We start from the raw sequence: 20,163 nt of genomic DNA, 5'->3' as shown, positions 1-20,163 counted from the left end.
AGTTTCTCCTATAAAAATGACATCTAGTATAAACTTCAAGACTCTGTTACCTTCTTTAGGCACCCGGGCTCACCAATAAGAAAGACATATTTTTTGCCCAAAGCCCCGTCATAGTAGGGACTACCTGGAATTTTAGGATCCCTCCTCAGACTAATAGGACTAACAAAAGCTATTCCTGAAGCTAGGATATGGGGAGCCTCAGCAATTGCATCCTTCCTATTCACATAAGTGAGGACAAAAGGTGTCACTCTTCCACCTCTGGAGATCCCTTCCCTCCCTCAGGGTATGGCCCTACACTTCATTTTGGGGTATCTTTATAGGATGGGAGTAAAGTCCCAAAAAACCTGCTTAGGACTCTAACAGGTTTTTGAGAATGTGTCGGTAAGGGCCACTAAATCCGATTTTTCTGAGTCCAGTCCTCCATGTGGTCTGGGTGGACAGGCAAGGGTGCAGGTTTTTGAGAATGTGTCGGTAAGGGTCACTAAATCCAACCTTCCTCGGTCCTCCACGTGGACTGGGAGGAAAATTAGTGTTTCTGCTGCTGTGTCAGTGAGCACAACTATTCTGATCAGCAGGGTCCAGGGACCATTGCGGGTTCTTGGGCAGGGGGAGAAACAAAACAAACCAAAACCGTGGGCGGTTTTGTCTTTCAAATGGGAAACACTCAGGCATCAACAGGTTCACCCTTGAAATGCATCATAAGTCATCGGGACCACTTTGACCCACAAACCCTGAAAAAGAGGTGGCTCATTTTTTTCTGCACTACGGCTTGGCCCTAATATTCTCTCTCTGATGGGGAAAAATGGCCACCTGAGGGAAGTACAAATTACAATACTATCCTGCAGCTTGACTTTTTCTGTAAGAGGGAAGCCAAATGGAGTGAAACACCTTATGTCCAAGTTTTCTTTTCATTGAGGGAGAATACACATCTATGCAAACCTTGCAATTTACATCCCACAGGAGGACATCTCAGCTTACCCCCATATCCTAGCCTCCCTATAGCTCCCCTTCCTATTAATGATAATCCTCCTCTAATCTCCCCTGCCCAGAAAGAAATAAGCAAAGAAATCTCCAAAGGACCACAAAAACCCACAGATTATCAGTTATGTCCCCTTCAAGCTGTAGGGGGAGGGGAATTTGGCCCAACCTGGGTACATGTCCCTTTCTCCCTCTCTGAGTTAAAGCAGATCAAGGCAGACCTGAGGAAGTTTTCAGATGATTCTGATAGGTACACAGATGTCCTACAGGGTCTACGGCAAACCTTCGACCTCACTTGGAGGGATGTCATGCTATTGTTAGATCAAACCCTGGCCTTTAATGAAAAGAATGAGGCTTTGGCTGCAGCCCAAGAGTTTGGAGATACCTGGTATCTTAGTCAAGTAAATGACAGAATGACAGCTGAAGAAAGGGACAAATTTCCTACCGGTCAGCAAGCCATCCCCAGTATGGATCCCCACTGGGACCTTGACTCAGATCACGGGGACTGGAGTCGCAAACATCTGTTGACCTGTGTTCTAGAAGGACTAAGGAGAATTAGAAAAAAGCCCATGAATTATTCAATGATGTCCACCATAACTCAGGGAAAGGAAGAAAATCCTTCTGCCTTCCTCGAGCAGCTACGGGAGGCCTTAAGAAAATATACTCCCCTGTCACCCAAATCACTTGAGGATCAACTGATTCTAAAAGATAAGTTTATTACCCAATCAGCCGCAGATATCAGGATAAAGCTCCAAAAACAAGCCCTGGGCCCTGAACACAATTTGGAGGCATTATTAAACCTGGCAACCTCAGTGTTCTGTAATAGGGACCAAGAGGAACAGGCCCAAAAGGAAAAGCGACATCAGAGAAAGGCCACAGCCTTAATCATGGCCCTCAGACAAACAAACCTTGGTGGTTCAGAGAGGACAGAAAATGGAGCAGGCCAGTCACCCAGTAGGCTTTGTCATCAGTGTGGTTTACTAGGACACTTTTAAAAAGACTGTCCAATGAGAAACAAGCTGCCCCCTTGTCCATGTCCCCTGTGCCGAGGCAGTCACTGGAAGGTGCACTGCCCCAGAGGATGAAGGTTCTCTGGGTCAGAAGCCCCCAACCAGATGATCTAACAATAGGACTGAGGGTGCCTGCGGCAAGTGCCAGCTCATGTCATCACCCTCACTGAGCCCCGGGTACGCTGAACCATTGAGGACCAGGAAATTGACTTCCTCCTGGATATTGGTGCAGCCTTCTCAGTGTTAATCTCCTGTCCTGGACGACTGTCCTCAAGGTCCGTTACTGTCCAAGGAGTCCTGGGACAGCCTGTAACGAGGTATTTCTCCCACCTCTTCAGTTGTAATTGGGAGACTTTGCTCTTTTCACATGCCTTTCTTGTTATGCCTGAAAGTCCCACACCCTTATTAGGGCGGGATATATTAGCCAAGGCTGGAGCTATTATCTACATGAATATGGGGAACAAGTTACCCATTTGTTGTCCCCTACTTGAGGAAGGAATCAACCCTGAAGTCTGGGCATTGGAAGAACAATTTGGAAGGGCAAAAAATGCCCACCCAGTCCAAATTAGGTTAAAAGATCCCACCACTTTTCCTTATCAAAGGCAATATCCCTTAAAGGCCTGAAGCTCATAAAGGTTTACAGAATATTGTTAAACATTAAAAAGCTCAAGATTTAGTAAGGAAATGCAGCAGTCCCTGCAACACCCCAATTCTAGAAGTACAAAAACCAAACGGTCAGTGGAGACTAGTGTAGGATCTTAGACTCATCAATGAGGCATTAATTCCTCTATATCCAGTTGTACCCAACCCCTATACCTTGCTCTCTCAAATACCACAGGAAGCAGAATGGTTCACTGTTCTGGACCTCAAGGATGCCTTTTTCTGTGTTGCCCTGCACTCTGACTCCCAGTTTCTCTTTGCCTTTGAGGATCACACAGACCACACGTCCCAACTTACATGGACGGTCTTTCCCCAACGGTTTAGGGATAGCCCTCATCTGTTTGGTCAGGCACTGGCCCAAGATCTAGGCCAATTCTGAAGTCCAGACACTCTGGTCCTTCAGCATGTGGATGATTTACTTTTGCCTACCAGTTCAGAAGCCTCATGCCAGCAGGTTATGCTAGATCTCTTGAACTTTCTAGCTAATCAAGGATACATGGTGTCTAGGTCGAAGGCCCAGCTTTGCCTACAACAGGTCAAATATTTAGGCCTAATCTTAGCTAGAGGGACCAGAGCCCTCAGCAAGGAACGAATACAGTCTATACTGGCTTATCCTCGCCCTAAGATATTAAAACAGTTGCAGGGGTTCCTGGAATTACCAGCTTTTGCCGACTATGGATTCCTGGATACAGCAAGATAGCCAGGCCCCTCTGTACTCTAATCAAGGAAACCCAGAGGGCAAATACTCATCTAATAGAAGGGGAAACAGAGGCAGAAACAGCCTTCAAAACTTTAAAGCAGGCCCTAGTACAAGCTCCAGCTTTAAGCCTTCCCACAGGACAAAACTTCTCTCTATATGTCACAGAGAGAGCAGGTATAGCTCTTAGAGTCCTTACTCAGACTCGTGGGAAAACCCAATAACCAGTGGCATACCTAAGTAAGGAAACTGATGTAGTAGCAACAGGCTGGCCTCACCGTTTACGGGCAGTTGCAGCAGTGGCGGTCTTAGTGTCAGAAGCTATCAAGATAATACAAGGAAAGGATCTCACTGTTTGGACTACTCATGATGTAAATGACAAACTAGGTCCCAAAGGAAATTTATGGCTATCAGACAACCACCTACTTAGATACCAGGCGCTACTTCTTGAGGGACTGTTGCTTCAAATGCATACGTGCATGGCCCTCAATCCTGTCACTTTTCTCCCAGAGGATGGGGAACCAATCGAGCATGACTGCCAACAAATTATAGTCCAGACTTATGCCACCCGAGATGATCTCTTAGAAGTCCTCTTAGCTAATCCTGACCTTAACCTATATACTGATGGAAGTTCATTTGTGGAGAATGGGATACGAAGGGCAGGTTATGCCATAGTCAGTGATGTAACCATACTTAAAAGTAAGCCTCTTCCCCCAGGGACCAATGCCCAGTTAGCAGAACTAGTGGCACTTACCCAAGCCTTAGAATGGGGAAAGAGAAAAAGAATAAATATGTATACAGATAGCAAGGATGCTTATCTAATCCTACATGCCCATGTTGCGATATGGAAAGAAAGGGAGTTCCTAACCTCTGGGGGAACACCCATTAAATATCACAAGGAAATTATAGAGTTACTGCACGCAGTACAAAAACCCGAGGAGGTGGCAGTCTTACACTGCCAAAGCCATCAGAAAGGTGAAGGAGAAAAGGCAGAAGGAAACCATCGGGCAGATGCTGAGGCCAAAATTGCTGCCAGGCGGAACCCCCCATTAGAAATACCTACAGAAGAACCCTTCGTATGGAACAACCCCCTCCAAGAGATTAAGCTCCAGTATTCCCTGACTTTCACGGGGGCATAGTTTTCTCCCCTTGGGGTGGTTAATAACAGAAGAAGGAAAGAGAGAAAGAGACAGGAAGTCAGAGAAAGAGAGAAAGAAACAGGAGAGACAAAGAGAAGGAGACAGAGGAAGAGACAGAGAGACAAAGAAGGAAAGACAGAAAGAGAGTCAGAAAGAGAGACACAAAGAAGAAGTCGAAGAAAAAGAAAGATAGATGGAAGTAGTACGAAAAAACAGTGTACCCTATTCCTTTAAAAGCCCCCAGGGTTAATTTCTAAATGTCTATCCAGCCAAGGCATAGTCTTCTTATGTGGAACGTCAACCTATATCTGCCTCCTCACTAACTGAACAGGCACCTACACCTTAGTCTTTCTAAGTCCCAACATTAATATTGCCCCAGGAAATCAGACCTTATCAGTACCCCTCAAAGCTCAAGTCTGTCAGTGCACAGCCATACAACTAACACCCCTACTTACAGGGTTAGGAATGGCTATTGCCACAGGAACTGGAATGGCTGGTTTATCTACTTCATTATCCTGCTACCACACACTTTCAAAGGATTTCTCAGACAGTTTGCAAGAAATAATGAAATCTATCCTTACTTTACAATCCCAAATAGACTCTTTAGCAGCAGTGACTCTCCAAAACCGCCAAGGCCTAGACCTCCTCACTGCTGAGAAAGGAGGACTCTGCACCTTCTTAGGGGAAGAGTGTTGTTTTTACACTAACCAGTCACGGATAGTACGAGATGCCACTCGGCATACAGGAAAAGGCTTCTGAAATCAGATACCAACCTCTGGAGTTGGGTAACAGGGCTTCTCCCCTTTCTAGGTCCCGTGGCAGCCATCTTGCTGTTACTCGCCTTTGGGCCCTGTATCTTTAACCTTCTTGTCAAATTTGTTTCCTCTAGAATCGAGGCCATCAAGCTACAGATAGTCTTACAAACGGAACCCGAAATGAGCTCAACTAACAACTTCTACCTAGGACCCCTGGACTGACCCGCTGGCACTTTCACTGACCTAGAGAGCTCCCCTCTGGAGGACACTACAACTGCAGGGCCCCTTCATCGCCCCCATCCAGCAGGAAGTAGCTAGAGCGGTCATAGGCCAAATTCCCAACAGCAGTTGGGGTGTCATGTTTCGAGGGGTGATTGAGAGGTGACAATGTGCTAGCAGCCCTCACTCTTGGCACCTCCTCGGCCTCGGCATCCACTCTGGCGGTGCTTGAGGAGCCCTTCAGCCCGCCACTGCACTGTGGGTGCCCCTCTCTGGGCTGGCCGAGGACAGAGCCAGCTCCCTCTGCTTGCTGGGGAGGTGTGGAGGGAGAGGCACCGGCAGGAACCAGGACTGCGCACTGCGCTCACAGGCCAGTGCAAGTTCCAGTGGGCCCCACACTCGGAATGGCCAGCCAGCGCCGCTGGCCCAGGGCAGTGAGGGGCTTAGCATCCGGGCCAGCAGCTGCAGAGGTTGCACCAGGTCCCCCAGCACTGCCTGCCCGCATACACCACACTTGAATTCTCGCCAAGCCTCAGCCGCCTCCCCGCGGGGCAGGGCTCGGGACCTGCAGCTCGCCATGCCCAAACCACCCCCCTGGCGGTGGGCTTCCGCGCAGCCCGAGCCTCCCCAACGAGCGCTGCTCCCTGCTCTGTGGCGCTTGGTCCCATCAGCCGCCCGGGCCTGAGGAGTACGGATGCATGGCGCGGGAATGGCAAGCAGCTCCACCCGTGGCCCCGGTGCAGGATCCACGTGAAGCCAACTGGGCTCCTGAGTCTAGTGGGGACTTGGAGAACCTTTATGTCTAGCTAAAGGATTGTAAACGCACCAATCAGCACTCTGTGTCTAGCTCAGGGTTTGTAAATACACCAATCAGTACTCTGGGTCTAGCTCAAGGTTTGTAAATACACCAATCACTACTCTGTATCTAGCTAACCTAGTGGGGACTTGGAGAACTTTTCTGTCTAGCACTCTGTGTCTAGCTAAAGGATTGTAAACATACCAATCAGAACTCTGTCAAAATGGACCAATCAGCAGGATGTGCGTGCGGTCGGATAAGGGAATAAAAGCAGGCTGCCCAAGCCAGGCAAGGGCAACCCGCTCGTGTCTCCTTCCACACTGTGGAAGCTTTATTCTTTCGCTCTTTACAATAAATCTTGCTGCTGCTCACTCTTTGGGTCCACACTGCCTTTAAGAGCTGTAACACTCACAGCAAAGGTCTGCAGCTTCACTCCTGAGGCCAGCGAGACCACGAACCCACCCACCGGGAGGAACGAACAACTCCAGACGCGCCGCCTTTAAGAGCTGTAACACTCACCGTGAAGATCTGCAGCTTCATTCCCGTCAGCGAGACCACGAACCCACCAGAAGGAAGAAGCTCCAAACACAACTGAACATCTGAAGGAACAAACTCCGGACACACCATCTTTAAGAACTGTAAACTCATCACAAGGGTCCGCGGCTTCATTCTTGAAGTCTGCGAGACCAAGAACCCACCAATTCTGGACACAATAGAAATCAAGACCATGTGCTAGGAATAAGGAAACTGGAATTGGATAGAGGACCTGATAAAAGTGGGAACTATTTGGAAGAGCATCTGTGGTAAATGACAAGTAGACTGGAGATAGTTAAGCAATCATCGAGTCATTTAGAGAGCCTGGAGCAAACTGGAAACAACAATCTCCCAAATAGTCTCTAGACTACACATCAACTAAGATAAAGCTAAGCCTGACGGCACATACCTGTAATCCCAGCACTTTGTGAGGCTAAGGCAGGAAGATGACTTAAGCCCAAGAGTTTCAGATCAGCCTGGGCAACATAGTGAGATCCTGTCTCTGCCAAAAATAAAAAATTAGCCAGGCATGGTGGCACATACCTATAGTCCCAGCTACTCAGGAGGCTGAAGCAGGAGGATTGCTTGAGCCCAAGGGTTCAAGGCTGCAGTGAGCTATAATCATGCCACTGCACTCCAGCCTGGCCACAGAACAAGACACTGTCTCTAAAAATAAATGAAGAAAAGGACAAGGGCAGGGCTCTTTCCATTTTATATCCCCCATGCCAATCAGAGCACCTCAGCAATGACAGGCCATTAGCAAACATTTGGTAAATGAATGTATGAAAGTGTGTGTGTAGATGTCACAATTATCAAATATTCACGAGAAACTTAATTATAATGAGTATTTCCATTTCTTATTCTGCAAATATTCTTAGTTTTAGTAAAGAGTTTTGCTTTATAATTATAAATATAGTTTCTGAGCCCCTCTCTCAGTGAATATGAAATGTGTGAATTCAAATGTACTTACAAATAGAAAACACATCTCTTACCAAGAATTACCTTTGAAATGACAAGCAAAAAGCAAAAACTAGGCTGGGAGCGGTGGCTCACGACTATAATCCCAGCACTTTGGGAGGCTGAGGCGGGCGGATCACAAGGTCAGGAGATCAAGACCATCCTGGCAAACACGGTAAAACCTCGTCTCTACTAAAAAATATAAAAAATTAGCCAGGTGTGGTGGCGGGCGCCTGTAGTCCCAGCTACTTGGGAGGCTGAGGCAAGAGAATGGTGTGAACCCAGGAGGCGGAGCTTGCAGTGGAGAGATCACGCCACCACACTCCAGCCTGGGCAACAGAGTGAGACTCCGTCTCAAAAAAAAAAAAAAAAAGCAAAAAACAATGATTTTGCAATTGTTCCTTCTGAATCTGACCTTTTGCCCTAGTTTCTGCTCTAGCTTTAAAATAACTATACTCTAAAGAAAAATAGCATAGCTTTCCTCCAAAACGGCTAACCACAATACTGAAACAAAATTTTTTTCATAAGAAATGTTATGTATTGTATATATATCCAAGCTATAATAAAAGCATTAAGAATTGGTTAATTTAATATAGCATAATCCCTTTACAACACATGTATCAAAGAAAAGATGTACCTCCAACCTTATAAACTTGAACTAAGTAGTATACATCAGGATTTCCCATATGTAATTGTGAGAAACATATTTTCATTCATATTTACTCCAAATTCACATAACTAATATTCCAGATTATAATAACATGCAGCTAGTAAGAACAACTCTTATTAGCATTTACTGTATGCCAGACACTGTGCTAAGTGCTTTACATGCGTTATTTCCTTTAATATTCACAACAACGTTATTAGGTAGGTACAGGCAAAAGTCGCAGAGTTTGCAAGAGGCAAAGCCAGAATCAAGCCCAGGTGTATCTCACACCAAAAGGCTGGACTATTAACTACTATATACATATTTATTAATGAAGAAAATCATAGTGTTATAAATGGTGTTGCAAAATACATTTTGACTTAAGACTGTTGAACTTTTCAAAAATCAAAACCTAAATCTTGAACTAAAATTTGTTAGTTTGTTCTAACATGATTACAGAACTTCAAAGGGCTAAAGATAAACTTAATTATGTTTAAATAACCACTCATAATAATTTGTGGAAAAAGTAGTACATCTAGGAAGAGTAAGTGCTAAGATATTATGTGATCATGAGAAAAAAATAAATACTTTGATATAAACCAATAAAAAAGAAATAACAGAAGAAACATAAACTCTTTGAAGATAAGACTGCTTTCTCTCCCATCTTTAAGTCCAATTAAAATTCTGGTTAATGATTCCTTGTAGCAATGGAAAATATGTAAAAATGTAAAATAAGTTTTGCTAAAAGAATCGAGTAGGCCAGCCGAGCGCAGTGGCTCACTCCTGTAATCCCAGCACTTTGAGAGGCCGAGGTAGGCGGATCACCTGAGGTCAGGAGTTCAAGACCAGCCTGGCCAAGATGATGAAGCCCCATCTCACTAAAAATACAAAAATTAGCTGGGCATGTGCCTGTAATCCCATCTACTCAGAAGGCTAAGGCAGGAGAATCACCTAAACCCGGGAGGCAGAGATTGCAGTGAGCTAAGACCAGGCCACTGTACTCCAGCCTGGGCAACAGAGCAAGACTCTGTCTCTCAAAAAAAAAAAAAAAAAAAAAGAATCGAGTAGGCCAGGCACAGTAGCTTACACCTGTAATCCCAGCACTTTGGGAGGCCAAGGCGGGCAGATTTCTTGATGCCAGGAGTTCAAGACCAGCCTGGCAAACATGGCAAAAGCTTGTCTCTAAAAAAATACAAAAAATTAGCCAAACGTGGTGGCACACACCTGCACTCCCAGCTTCTCAGGAGGCTGAGGCACGAGAATCGCCTGAACCCGGGAGACAGACGTTATAGTGAGTCAAGATTGTACTACTTGCACTCCAGCCTGGGCAACACAGTAAGACTCTGTCTCAAAAAAAAGAAAAAAGATTCGAGTACATAAGATGTGCACTGATTTATTTTGAAATATTACTTACAAAAAGCTTTTATTTAGCTAGCAATACTAAAAACTTATTTCAAACTGATAATAGGTCAGCCACTGTGCTAAGCACTTCATATACATTATCTCAGTTCGATTTTCATCACTTCCATCAGCTCTGGGGGAAAAAAAAAAAAAAAGCATAATATGTATTGAACAAACTATAGGCACCTTATCCAACACTTGGAATTTGCTTTGTATATTTTATTTATTTATTTACTCACTCATTCATTCATTTGTGGCCACTCTTCACTTAACATGCTCCACAGTCACTACCAACATTTATCAAGAACCTACTATGTTCCATTACTGGACAAGGCACCGAGGATAATAAAGGAATAAAACCAAAACTATTGTCCCCTAAAGGTTCGCACACTAGCAGAGGAGATAGTAAACAAACTTTATACAATAATGTAGGAAGTGTTCATCTTTTCCTCAAGGCATCATAGCAGAGAAAATAGAGAACAAGAATAACCTAATGCTGGAATAATAGTAAGACAAGTCATCACAGAAGATCCACAATATGGATTCAAATAAAGCAGTAGCATTAGGGAACGAAATAAGAGGACACGGTGTATAAAACTTTAAGTGGCAGAAGCAACAGGAACAGGTAATTGATTTGGGAATGGAAGATAACTGTATGACTCTTTCAGCTATATTCCACTAACAAACATAGATAGGTAGACAGACTTCCATGAGACAAAGACAGTTACAGGGATGAAGAGTTTGGTTTTACACATGTTGAGTTTGAAATGCTTATAAAGCATTAAAATAGACATCTACAGTAGAAAACCAGACAGACCAGACTGGTGCCTAAGAGAAATTTGCAGGCTGGTGATGCATTTGGAGTAAAGGCACATGAGTAGTAACCAGAGCAGTAGGAAAAGCTGACATCACTAGGTAGAGTCGAAAACGAGAAGAGGGCCAAGTAGAATCATGCAATACAGACATATACCCCATAACAACATTTCAGTCAACAATGGACTGCATATACGACAGTGGTGACATAAGATTATAATGGAGCTAAAAGATACCCATTGCCTAGTGATGGCACAGCCACCATAACATCACAGCACAACACATGATTCACGTGTTTATGGTGATGTTGGTGTAAACAAACCTACTGTGCTGCTACTTGTACAAAAGTGTACAGTAATGCCCTAGGCCTTCATATTCACTCACCACTCACTCACTGACTCACCCAGAACAACTATCAGTCCTGCAAGCTCCAATCATGGTAAGTGCCCTATGTAGGGGCACCATTTTTTATCTTTTATACTACATTTTTACTGTACCTTGTCTTTGTTTAGATACATAAATATTTACCATTGTGTTGCAAATGTCTACAGTATTCAGTACAGTAACATGCTATACAGGTTTATAGCCCAGGACAAATCGGTTATACCATATAGCTTAGGTATATAGTAGGCTATACTATCTCGCTTTGTTTAAGCACACTCTATGCAGTTCATACAAAAATGAAGTCGCCTAATGATGCATTTCTCAGAAGGTACCCCCATCATAAAGCATGACTGTACATCATCTTTTAAGAAGCACGAAAAGAACAGTGTGTAGGCCACTAAGTCACAACAAACGCCTCCTTCCCACACCGCTTCTCACAAAAAATAAAGCAAAACGAAACTTTACACTTAATATTTCCAAATCTGCCTGTGCAATCATACGTATAGCAAATATTTACCATGTATTTCCTAAGTCATAAGGCATTGTGCTAGCTGCTGAGGGTAGCCAAGAATAAAGACAACCTAGTTCTTAATCATAAGAATCTAGCTAGGCCGGGCGCAGTGGCTCACGCCTGTAATCCCAACACTTTGGGAGGCTGACACGGGCGGATCACGAGGTCAGGAGATCGAGACCATCCTGGCTAACACAGTGAAACCTTGTCTCTACTAAAAATACAAAAAATTAGACAGGTGTGGTGGCAGGCCCCTGTAGTCCCGGCTACTCGGGAGGCTGAGGCAGGAGAAAGGCGTGAACCCAGGAGGCGGAGCTTGCAGTGAGCTGAGATTGCGCCACTGCACTCCAGCCTGGGCGACAGAGCAAGATTCTCTCAAAAAAAAAAAAAAGAATCTAGCTAAAATAGGAGCAATACACCAAGTACGTTAAGAGCACAGGATCTAGGTTGGCATTCGAACCTTAGCTCTGCCGCTTGCTTTCTGGGTGACTTGAGGCAAATTACTTAACCTATAGGTGTTTCTGCTTCCTCAACTAAAGTGGGGATCACAATAGTACTTATTCCCACAAGGTTGCTATGAAGAGTAAATGAACTAAGAACCATGTCATGAGGATTAAAATAGTCCATGGAAAGCACATATAACAGTGCTTGACACATAATGAATGCTCCATGAAAGTTAGTTATATTATTTCCTATTATAAAAATTATCAGAGTGGCTGCATGAATGCAATAATAATACAAATCAAAAGTGTTACTAGATTTCAAAAGATGAAGAAAGGGCCAGGCCAGGCGCAGTGGCTCACGCCTGCAATCCCAGCACTTTGGGAGGCTGAGGTGGGAAGATCACCTGAGATCAGAAGTTCGAGACCAGCCTGGCCAACATGATGAAACCCCATCTCTACAAAAAATACAAAAATTAGCTGGGCATGGTGGTATTTGCCTGTAGTCCCAGCTACTTGGGAGGCTGAGGCAGGATAATCACTTGAATTCAGGAGGCGGAGGTTGCAGTGACCCGAGATCACGCCACTGCACTCTAGCCTGGGTAATAGAGTAAGGAAAAAAAAAAAAAGAAAAGACCCTCACTTGGCCAGAATTCAGGGAACACTTCAATGAGCTACCCTTCTGAGCAAGGCTAGCTCATACAGTGCCTTTGTGTGAATTACAAAGCAGCCCACGGGTGCACATCTTTTGTTTAGTTTTGTTTTTTTGACAGATCATAAACAAGAGAACAAGAGGTACACATCAAGAGGAGGGTAGCCTGCATTTCTATCATCACTCAATCCTCTCAACAAGCAACCTTGTACAGGATATAACCAGCACAGCCATATAAGGAAGCCTGAAAGATAGGACACATAAAGCTGGTGAAAGGTAACAAACATTCCAGTAGACAAGCAGAAGAATGACTGCAAGCTATCAAGAATAGTATATCCAGCCTAGACTGACTTTGGCAAGTAACCCAGATTAGCTAGAGCATAGAAGCCATTTAGAAGAATAGCTAAAGATAAACCCAGAAAGATAGATTGAAGCCAGATGGCAGAGGATATTGAATATCAGCAAAAGCATCCAGCTATGACTCTGAGCAAGGGAGTAATGTGATTTCAATAGTGAGAGAAGTCTGGCATTATGTACTAGAAGGATTTAAGTAAGTACAGGCAGGTAAAAGGTCACTGCAGTGGGATGCTAGTCTATGAGTTCCTTAAAGGCAGGGATTCTGTGTCTCATTCATTTTTGTATCTTCAGAACTAACACAGTACTTGGGACAGAGTAGGCACTCTATAATTGTTTCAGGCATAAATGAATGAATGACCAAAAACTAATGTGTGCCCTAATTAAAATAGGAACAGTGGAAATAGAACAATACATACTGGAAAAATTTTGCAGAGATAGAAAAAGGGATATTTGTTTGCTGATGAAATGTGGCAAGGATATTAGGGGAGAATCAATAAAGACTGTAAAACTGATAACTACTACGTGGACTGCATTACAGGTTTCTGTGAGAATCAAATATAATTATGTTCATGGAAATGCTCTACTTAAAACAATACTGCTTTACTCTGGAATAAAAGCTACTCATCTTGGGCAGATTTACTACTATATGTGACACTGAATATATCTCATCATTTTAAAACATTCGTCTTCCTTTTGTCTTCATCAGATTATAAAACCTTTAAGAGCACACTGGTGTCTACTTTGTTATGAAGCAATCTTAATAAAACCTTATTAAATGTTGTTTTAATTAAACTTTCTTACTCACAAAAGAAACTATTAAACCAGTTTCAACTATATACCAAAAAAATATAGACACATACACACAGACATACGCTTATATAAATATACAACATATTTATATATACTAAACACTTTTGTGAATGTAATCTGAGCAGGCTATGAGCTTTCACAGTATATGTTTATTTTTCTTTATATTCCCCCAGTGTCTGGCAATGAGTGTTAGAGGTGCTCAATAAATGTTTGTTGAACTAAAATGAATTCAAATGAACTGACTTAGGAATCTCACAGAGCTTATCAATGGTTTCTGATGGTCTTCAAGTTTCCCTCTCCCAGTCTCAGTGCTCTTCCATACTGTGCATCAAATTTATGCCGTAAAAGAATGAGATCCATAATAAGGATGTTTTTAAGAAAGAGAAAAAAGAAAAATCAAAAAATAAGGCTGTCAATATGTACAATCAGTTGGTACCATTAAATGTCTAACAACTGGCTTGGGGTAGTGGGCATGATTTTCAGTGTTTGCCAAGTTCCATGGTTTAAATATTCCCATCATTGGCCTATTTCAAGCTAACAACATGAGTTGGTTTGCAAAATTCACCGAAAATTTAACAATCGGCTCTCACAAGCCAGTATGCACTGGCTCAGGCACACCATTGGTTGCAATATTTATATGCATAGTACACATGATCCCCAGATTTTGCTCTGCAATACTACCCATCCACATCCTCAAAGGAAAGTACAAAAGGCAAGGAAAAGGCAGGAAAAATCTACATCCTATTCCTATAATGCTTTTAAAACCTCACTGCAGGCCAGGCGCGGTGGCTCACGCCTGTAACTTCAACACTTTGGGAGGCAGAAGTGGGCAGATTGCTTGAGGTCAGGAGTCTGAGACCAGCCTGACCAACATGGTGAAACCCCATCTCTACTAAAAATACAAAAATTAGCTGGATATTGTGGGGGGCACCTGTAATCCCAGCTGCTCAGGAGGCTGAGGTGTGAGAATCACTTGAACCCGGGAGGCAGAGGTTGCAGTGAGCTGAGATCACACCACTGCACTCCAGCCTGGGCAACAGAGTGAGATCCTATCTCAAAAAAAAAAAAAAAACCTCAATCCACGAGGTAGTCTTCTTTAGAACTGGGCATACAGTCCAGCCCAGAAACTCATTTAGCCTAGACCAGTGACATTCAAACTTTTCTGATCATGTACCCCAATCAGTTTTTTAAAAGGTATTTGGGCATACATCCTCAAAATGTTAATATATTTGTTTATACATTATATTAGAGCTACTATACTAATACCATATATAAGGTATATACACACAAAAATTAAGATAAAAATTAATTCAAATAGAAAAGAAAAATGTTCTGTCTACATCCCAATGGACTGTCTTGCAAATCTCCCTGGGGCTTACACAATCCACTTCAGATATTACTAAGTACAACATGAAAAGTAAAATGAATACTTCCTGGACCTGTTTCCCCTAGGCCTACAACCTTAACTTATAAGATCTTGTCACTCCATGAAACATCTTGCTTTTATTATTATTATTTTCACATCATTCTAGTATATAAACTTTGGAAACAAAAGACATCATTCTATTTATAGCATTCTGTTTTTAGTAGTGGCATTTCAATTTACAAAATATAGTAATTCTCAATCACTGAAAATGTCAAATCCTAGAAAACGTACCATTCCTAAGTGTGATGTTAATATCATCCTCGAACAGTTGTTGGCCAAAGATTCATTTGATGAATCCAATTTTTCTAAAATAGACAATTCTGATGATTCAGACAATTCTAATGTTAGTTCTGTTTAGAAATAACTCCAAGAAGAGTTTTTCTGTTTTATTTTCACATTGAAAATCAGTCAGATTTGGTTCAGCCTCAAAGAGCATGTTTATGTAAAGATAAATGAGTGCTGGCAGCGAGCTGTACTTTTTTTCTCTAAACAGGAAATGAGTTAACTGTTTTTTTTCATCCTTTGATCCCTTATTACATAGTTACTTCACATTGTCTATAAGACTCAAAGCTTTGGCTGCAATGATAACCAAATTAAAAGAGGTCCGCACCTACAAATGTATCTACCTTCCTACCCATTGAATTTTCCCTGTTTCCTTCCTTAAGGAAGACAGGGTCCTTTTTCTAGGGTAACTAAGTGCCGTCATCAAAATTACTAGGGAAAAAAACATATTTCTGGCTCTTATCTCAATAAGATTGCCTAAACATATATGTTTATCTCCCTTCTCTTCCAAATTCCATTGAAATGACAAGGAAACAAAATAGTCTAAAACTAAATAAAACCATAACTACACTAGAAAACAAAAGAGGGTGACATTAGCAGATTAGAAGTTAAAAATTCTAGATCCATGGTTCTTAAACTTTGGCATGCATCAAAATCGCCTAGGGGGATGGTTAAAACACAGATTGCAGATCTCTATCCCCACAGTTTCTGATTCAGTAAGTCTAGGGTGGGGCTCAAGATTTTATATGTCTAACAAGTTCCCAGGTAAAGCTGATCCTGCTGGTCAACAGCCACATTAGAAGAACCATCCTAAGTAAGTAGAGGTCACTAAGAAAAACACTTTTTATTAATTCCAATTAGCATCCTCAGAGAGATTCAAGAGAATGGCACAACCTTTTTTTTTCTTTTTTTAGGAACAGTAAGTGGAAAATAAGAAATAGTTCTGGAAAATTGGAAAAAAATATAATTGCCAAATGAAAAACAAAATCAGAAGAACCTAATAACAACTAAAGTCCAATACAGCAGTGTGAAAAATACTCAAGACATCTTTCAAAACACAGAGCAAAAGACAAAGAGATCAAAATATGACAGAAAAATTAACAAGCATAAAGGTCAGTAGCTACCTAATAGGTTTCTGGAGACAGAACAAACACATCACAAAACATAATCGATGAGCAGAAGAAATTTTTCCTATGCTGAAAAATACTTAAAGCTTGATACTGCAGGGCCAAATTCCACGCAGGTTAAGCCAGTAACTAGACGCATGTTTGTGGCACTTTTAAACGTAAAAGACATAAAGAAAAGCTTAAAATCTTTGAGAGGGAAAACACTTTTTTTTTTTTTTTTTTTTTTTTTTTTTTTTTTTTTTTTTGAGACGGAGTCTTGCTCTGTCGCCCAGGCTGGGGTGCAGTGGCCGGATCTCAGCTCACTGCAAGCTCCGCCTCCAGGTTTACACCATTCTCCTACCTCAGCCTCCGGAGTAGCTGGGACTACAGGCGCCCGCCAACCCGCCTATCTCAGCCTCCCGAGTAGCTGGGACTACAGGCGCCCGCCAACCCGCCCGGCTAGTTTTTTTGCATTTTTTTTTAGTAGAGATGGGGTTTCACCGTGTTAGCCAGGATGGTCTCGATCTCCTGACCTTGTGATCCGCCCGTCTCGGCCTCCCAAAGTGCTGGGATTACAGGCTTGAGCCACCGCGCCCGGCCCACTTGTTATTACAAAGGAATATGAATCAGACTAGCATCAGACATTTCATTAGCATCCTAGAAGAAAATGGAATGTTGTTTTCAAAGTTCAGAGAGAAAATTATTTTGAACCTGGAATTCTATAGTTAACTAGAATCTAGTTAAACTATCAAATAACGAAGATAAAGACACCTTTGGAAATTAAAGAAACAAGCAAATTTAGTTCCTATATGTATTAGTTTCCTACTTCTATAAAATACTATCACAGAAGTCCAAATAGATCTCAAGGAGCTAAAATTAAGGTGTTGGCAGAATTACATACCTTCTGGAAGCTTTAAGGAAAAATCAGTTTCTTTGTCTTTTCTGGCTTCTAGAAACTGGCTACATTCCTTGATTAGTGGTCCCCTTCTATCTTCAAGGCCAGCAATGGTGGATTGAATCCTTCTTTTATCAAGTCTGACCTACCTCCACCTTTCATTTGTAAGGATCTTTAAGTGGACCTAGCCAGATAATCCAGGATAATCTTCCCATCTTAAGATCTTTAATTTTGCTGGTGTGACTAACACCAGCAAAGTTCCTTTTGGCAGGAAAACTAACATATTTACAGGTTCCAGGAATTAGGATGTGGACATTTTTGGCAGGCCATTGTTCTGCCTACCAAACTATATAAGGACTCAAGGACGTCCTTCAGAAAAACAAAAAAAGAATTCAAGAAAGAGGACAAGATGGGATACATGAAAGTAGGTCCCCCATAAAAGGAAGCAAGTTGAAAAAAAAATTTTTAAGGAAAAATTTGATCTTGACATTGGAATCTTCTCTTTCTAGAAGTACAACTTTAGAGAAACATAATTACATTTTCTTCCCTAAAAGTCCTTTTATGCTACCTGTTTCTATGGTGAGTAAAATTTACATAACCAAAATATTATAAATCTTGTCTATTAGTTTCCAATTTTCAGAAATATACAGCCAAGCATCAGAAGACATGAATAACTATGTCTAGTTCCGGGGTCTGGCAGATTCTGGACTCCATATATTGATATCATACTTATAGAGGTACCACACATTATTTTTTCATATGTGCTATTTATTAGGAACTGAAGTTACATAGTAAGGGTAGAAAATAAGTTAGTAATATAGCCACAGTTAAACATATTAAATGATTCTTGCCTGCATTCTATAAAATAGGTATGGATTCTTGCCTGTGTTCTATAAAATAGGAAGGAGAAATTAAAATCAATTCTGAAATACGTGTGTGCCTTTTCATTAAGTAGCTGATAATTTATGGAGTTGCAAATAAGTTCAATGTTTTTATTTTTTTAATATTTAAAAAGATAACATCTAACAATAATGAGACTATGAAAAATGGATACTCCCATAGACTATAGCTGAATTTTTTTTTTCTTCTGACAAGGGAAAGAATGGAACTGAAATTTTTTACAAGCAAACTTTTAGGAGTAGAATTTAAAGTGGGAATATCTTTTGACCTAGTAGTTTTACTCCTAGGAGTCTATCCTACAAAAATGTCATCACTTAGTATATAAGAATACTATATAAGAACTCTGCCATAGCATCATTTAGAGTAGGGAAAAAATGGGAACCAACCTAAATATTTCATCAAATGAGAACTGGTTAAATATATTACCATTGACCATTAATCCAGCAGCCATTAAGAATGAGGCACATCATGGAAAGATGTATGCACACACACATATATGTACACTTTTTTAGATTTTTATATGGAGAAAGGAAGAGCTGACAGGAGATACATAAAACTATAACCTAAGTTAATTCTCTGGAACTGAAAGGAATGCATAAACTTTCAGTTTTATATTACACATGTATTCCATTTGAATAGTTTTAACGGATATGCACTACTTTTAGAATATCTTTACCCTTAAAAAAACTTAATTCCTAACACTTAAAAACTGAACCCAGAATAATGCTTCTGTAAATCATAAAGGCAAAATTGGTTTAGGATATAAAGAACATCAAAGCCTCTTGTGGGATATATAACAAACAATATATGGTCAACACTTAAATACATTATTATTATTAAATGTAACCAGTAGTGATGGCAGCATTGAGCTCCTTAAAGATATGCAACTCACTACAACTACACTATAGCTTCTGACAAGAGTAAATAGAAAACACCAATATGCTCTTTATCATTGCCTTAAAAACATTTTAATAAATTAATATTTCTATTAATAAACACCTACCGAATCATTCGCTGCTAGTGCAAGTGCAAGATTCACTGTAAGAAACAAAAATAGTCATTGAATTTAGTAACTTTCTTTCTATTAAAATTCATTTTATCTTTTAATATTTTCATGTAATTTTTAATAATTTCATGTAATTTTAATATTTTCATGTAATAACCTAAGCATATAAATTTTTAACATATATCCCTTAATTGTAAAGAGCAAGCACATGGAGGAACACACAAAGTAAAAAGAAAAATAAAAAAGTAATTTTCCAATAAATGCAATAATAAATGCATGCCCCAAAACTAACATTTTTAAAAATCCATTTCTGTTACAATTTTGTTCAAATAATCCACTTAGTTTTTTTAAATCATGTTAACAGAATATATAATTCAATTATTTTCAAAAGCATATTTTATAGAAAAATTATCCTTTTATTTTTAAAAATGTACACAATCTCATTGCCTTACATTTATGATTAGTATACTCTGTCCCCCAGGTTGGAGTTGGGACCACAGGTGCACACCACCACACCCAGCTAATTTTTCTTTTGTACAGACAGGGTCTTGCCATGTTGCCCAGACTGGTCTCGAACTCCCCAGCTCAAGCAATCCTCCCACCTCAGCCTCCCAAAGTGCTGGCATTACAAGCATAAGCCACCACATCCTGCCCCTACTGCCTTTTAAAAATAAATGCTGGTATTACAGGAGTTCCAAGTATCTAATTCATAAATACTCATGTATATGAAAGGTTGGACTACTGTGCACAGAGGGAAGGGAAAAGTGTAAAACGTAAGAGAGTAAAATG

General features: G+C 41.1%; 1 protein-coding gene across 14 annotated transcripts in view; it reads right to left on the bottom strand.

The window, feature by feature from the left end:
- NUBPL (NUBP iron-sulfur cluster assembly factor, mitochondrial) overlaps positions 1-20,163 on the bottom strand; it is a 259,201-nt gene that overhangs the window by 236,208 nt on the left and 2,830 nt on the right. For 11 of the 14 annotated variants that reach the window (XR_012415699.1, XM_073997212.1, XM_005561036.5 and 8 more), the window contains exon 3: positions 19,372-19,406. The exons of the other annotated variants lie outside the window; for them this stretch is intronic. Coding sequence is in view for 6 of the 11 variants with exons in the window: in XM_005561036.5 (XP_005561093.2) it covers positions 19,372-19,406 (35 nt within the window). In the remaining 5 variants the exon portion in view is untranslated. The remainder of the gene's footprint in view (positions 1-19,371; positions 19,407-20,163) is intronic. 14 annotated transcript variants of the gene reach the window in all.

Source organism: Macaca fascicularis, chromosome 7 (genome assembly GCF_037993035.2).
Source record: "Macaca fascicularis isolate 582-1 chromosome 7, T2T-MFA8v1.1".
Classification (NCBI taxonomy): domain Eukaryota; kingdom Metazoa; phylum Chordata; class Mammalia; order Primates; family Cercopithecidae; genus Macaca; species Macaca fascicularis.
This window is presented reverse-complemented; position numbering and strand designations above follow the sequence as displayed.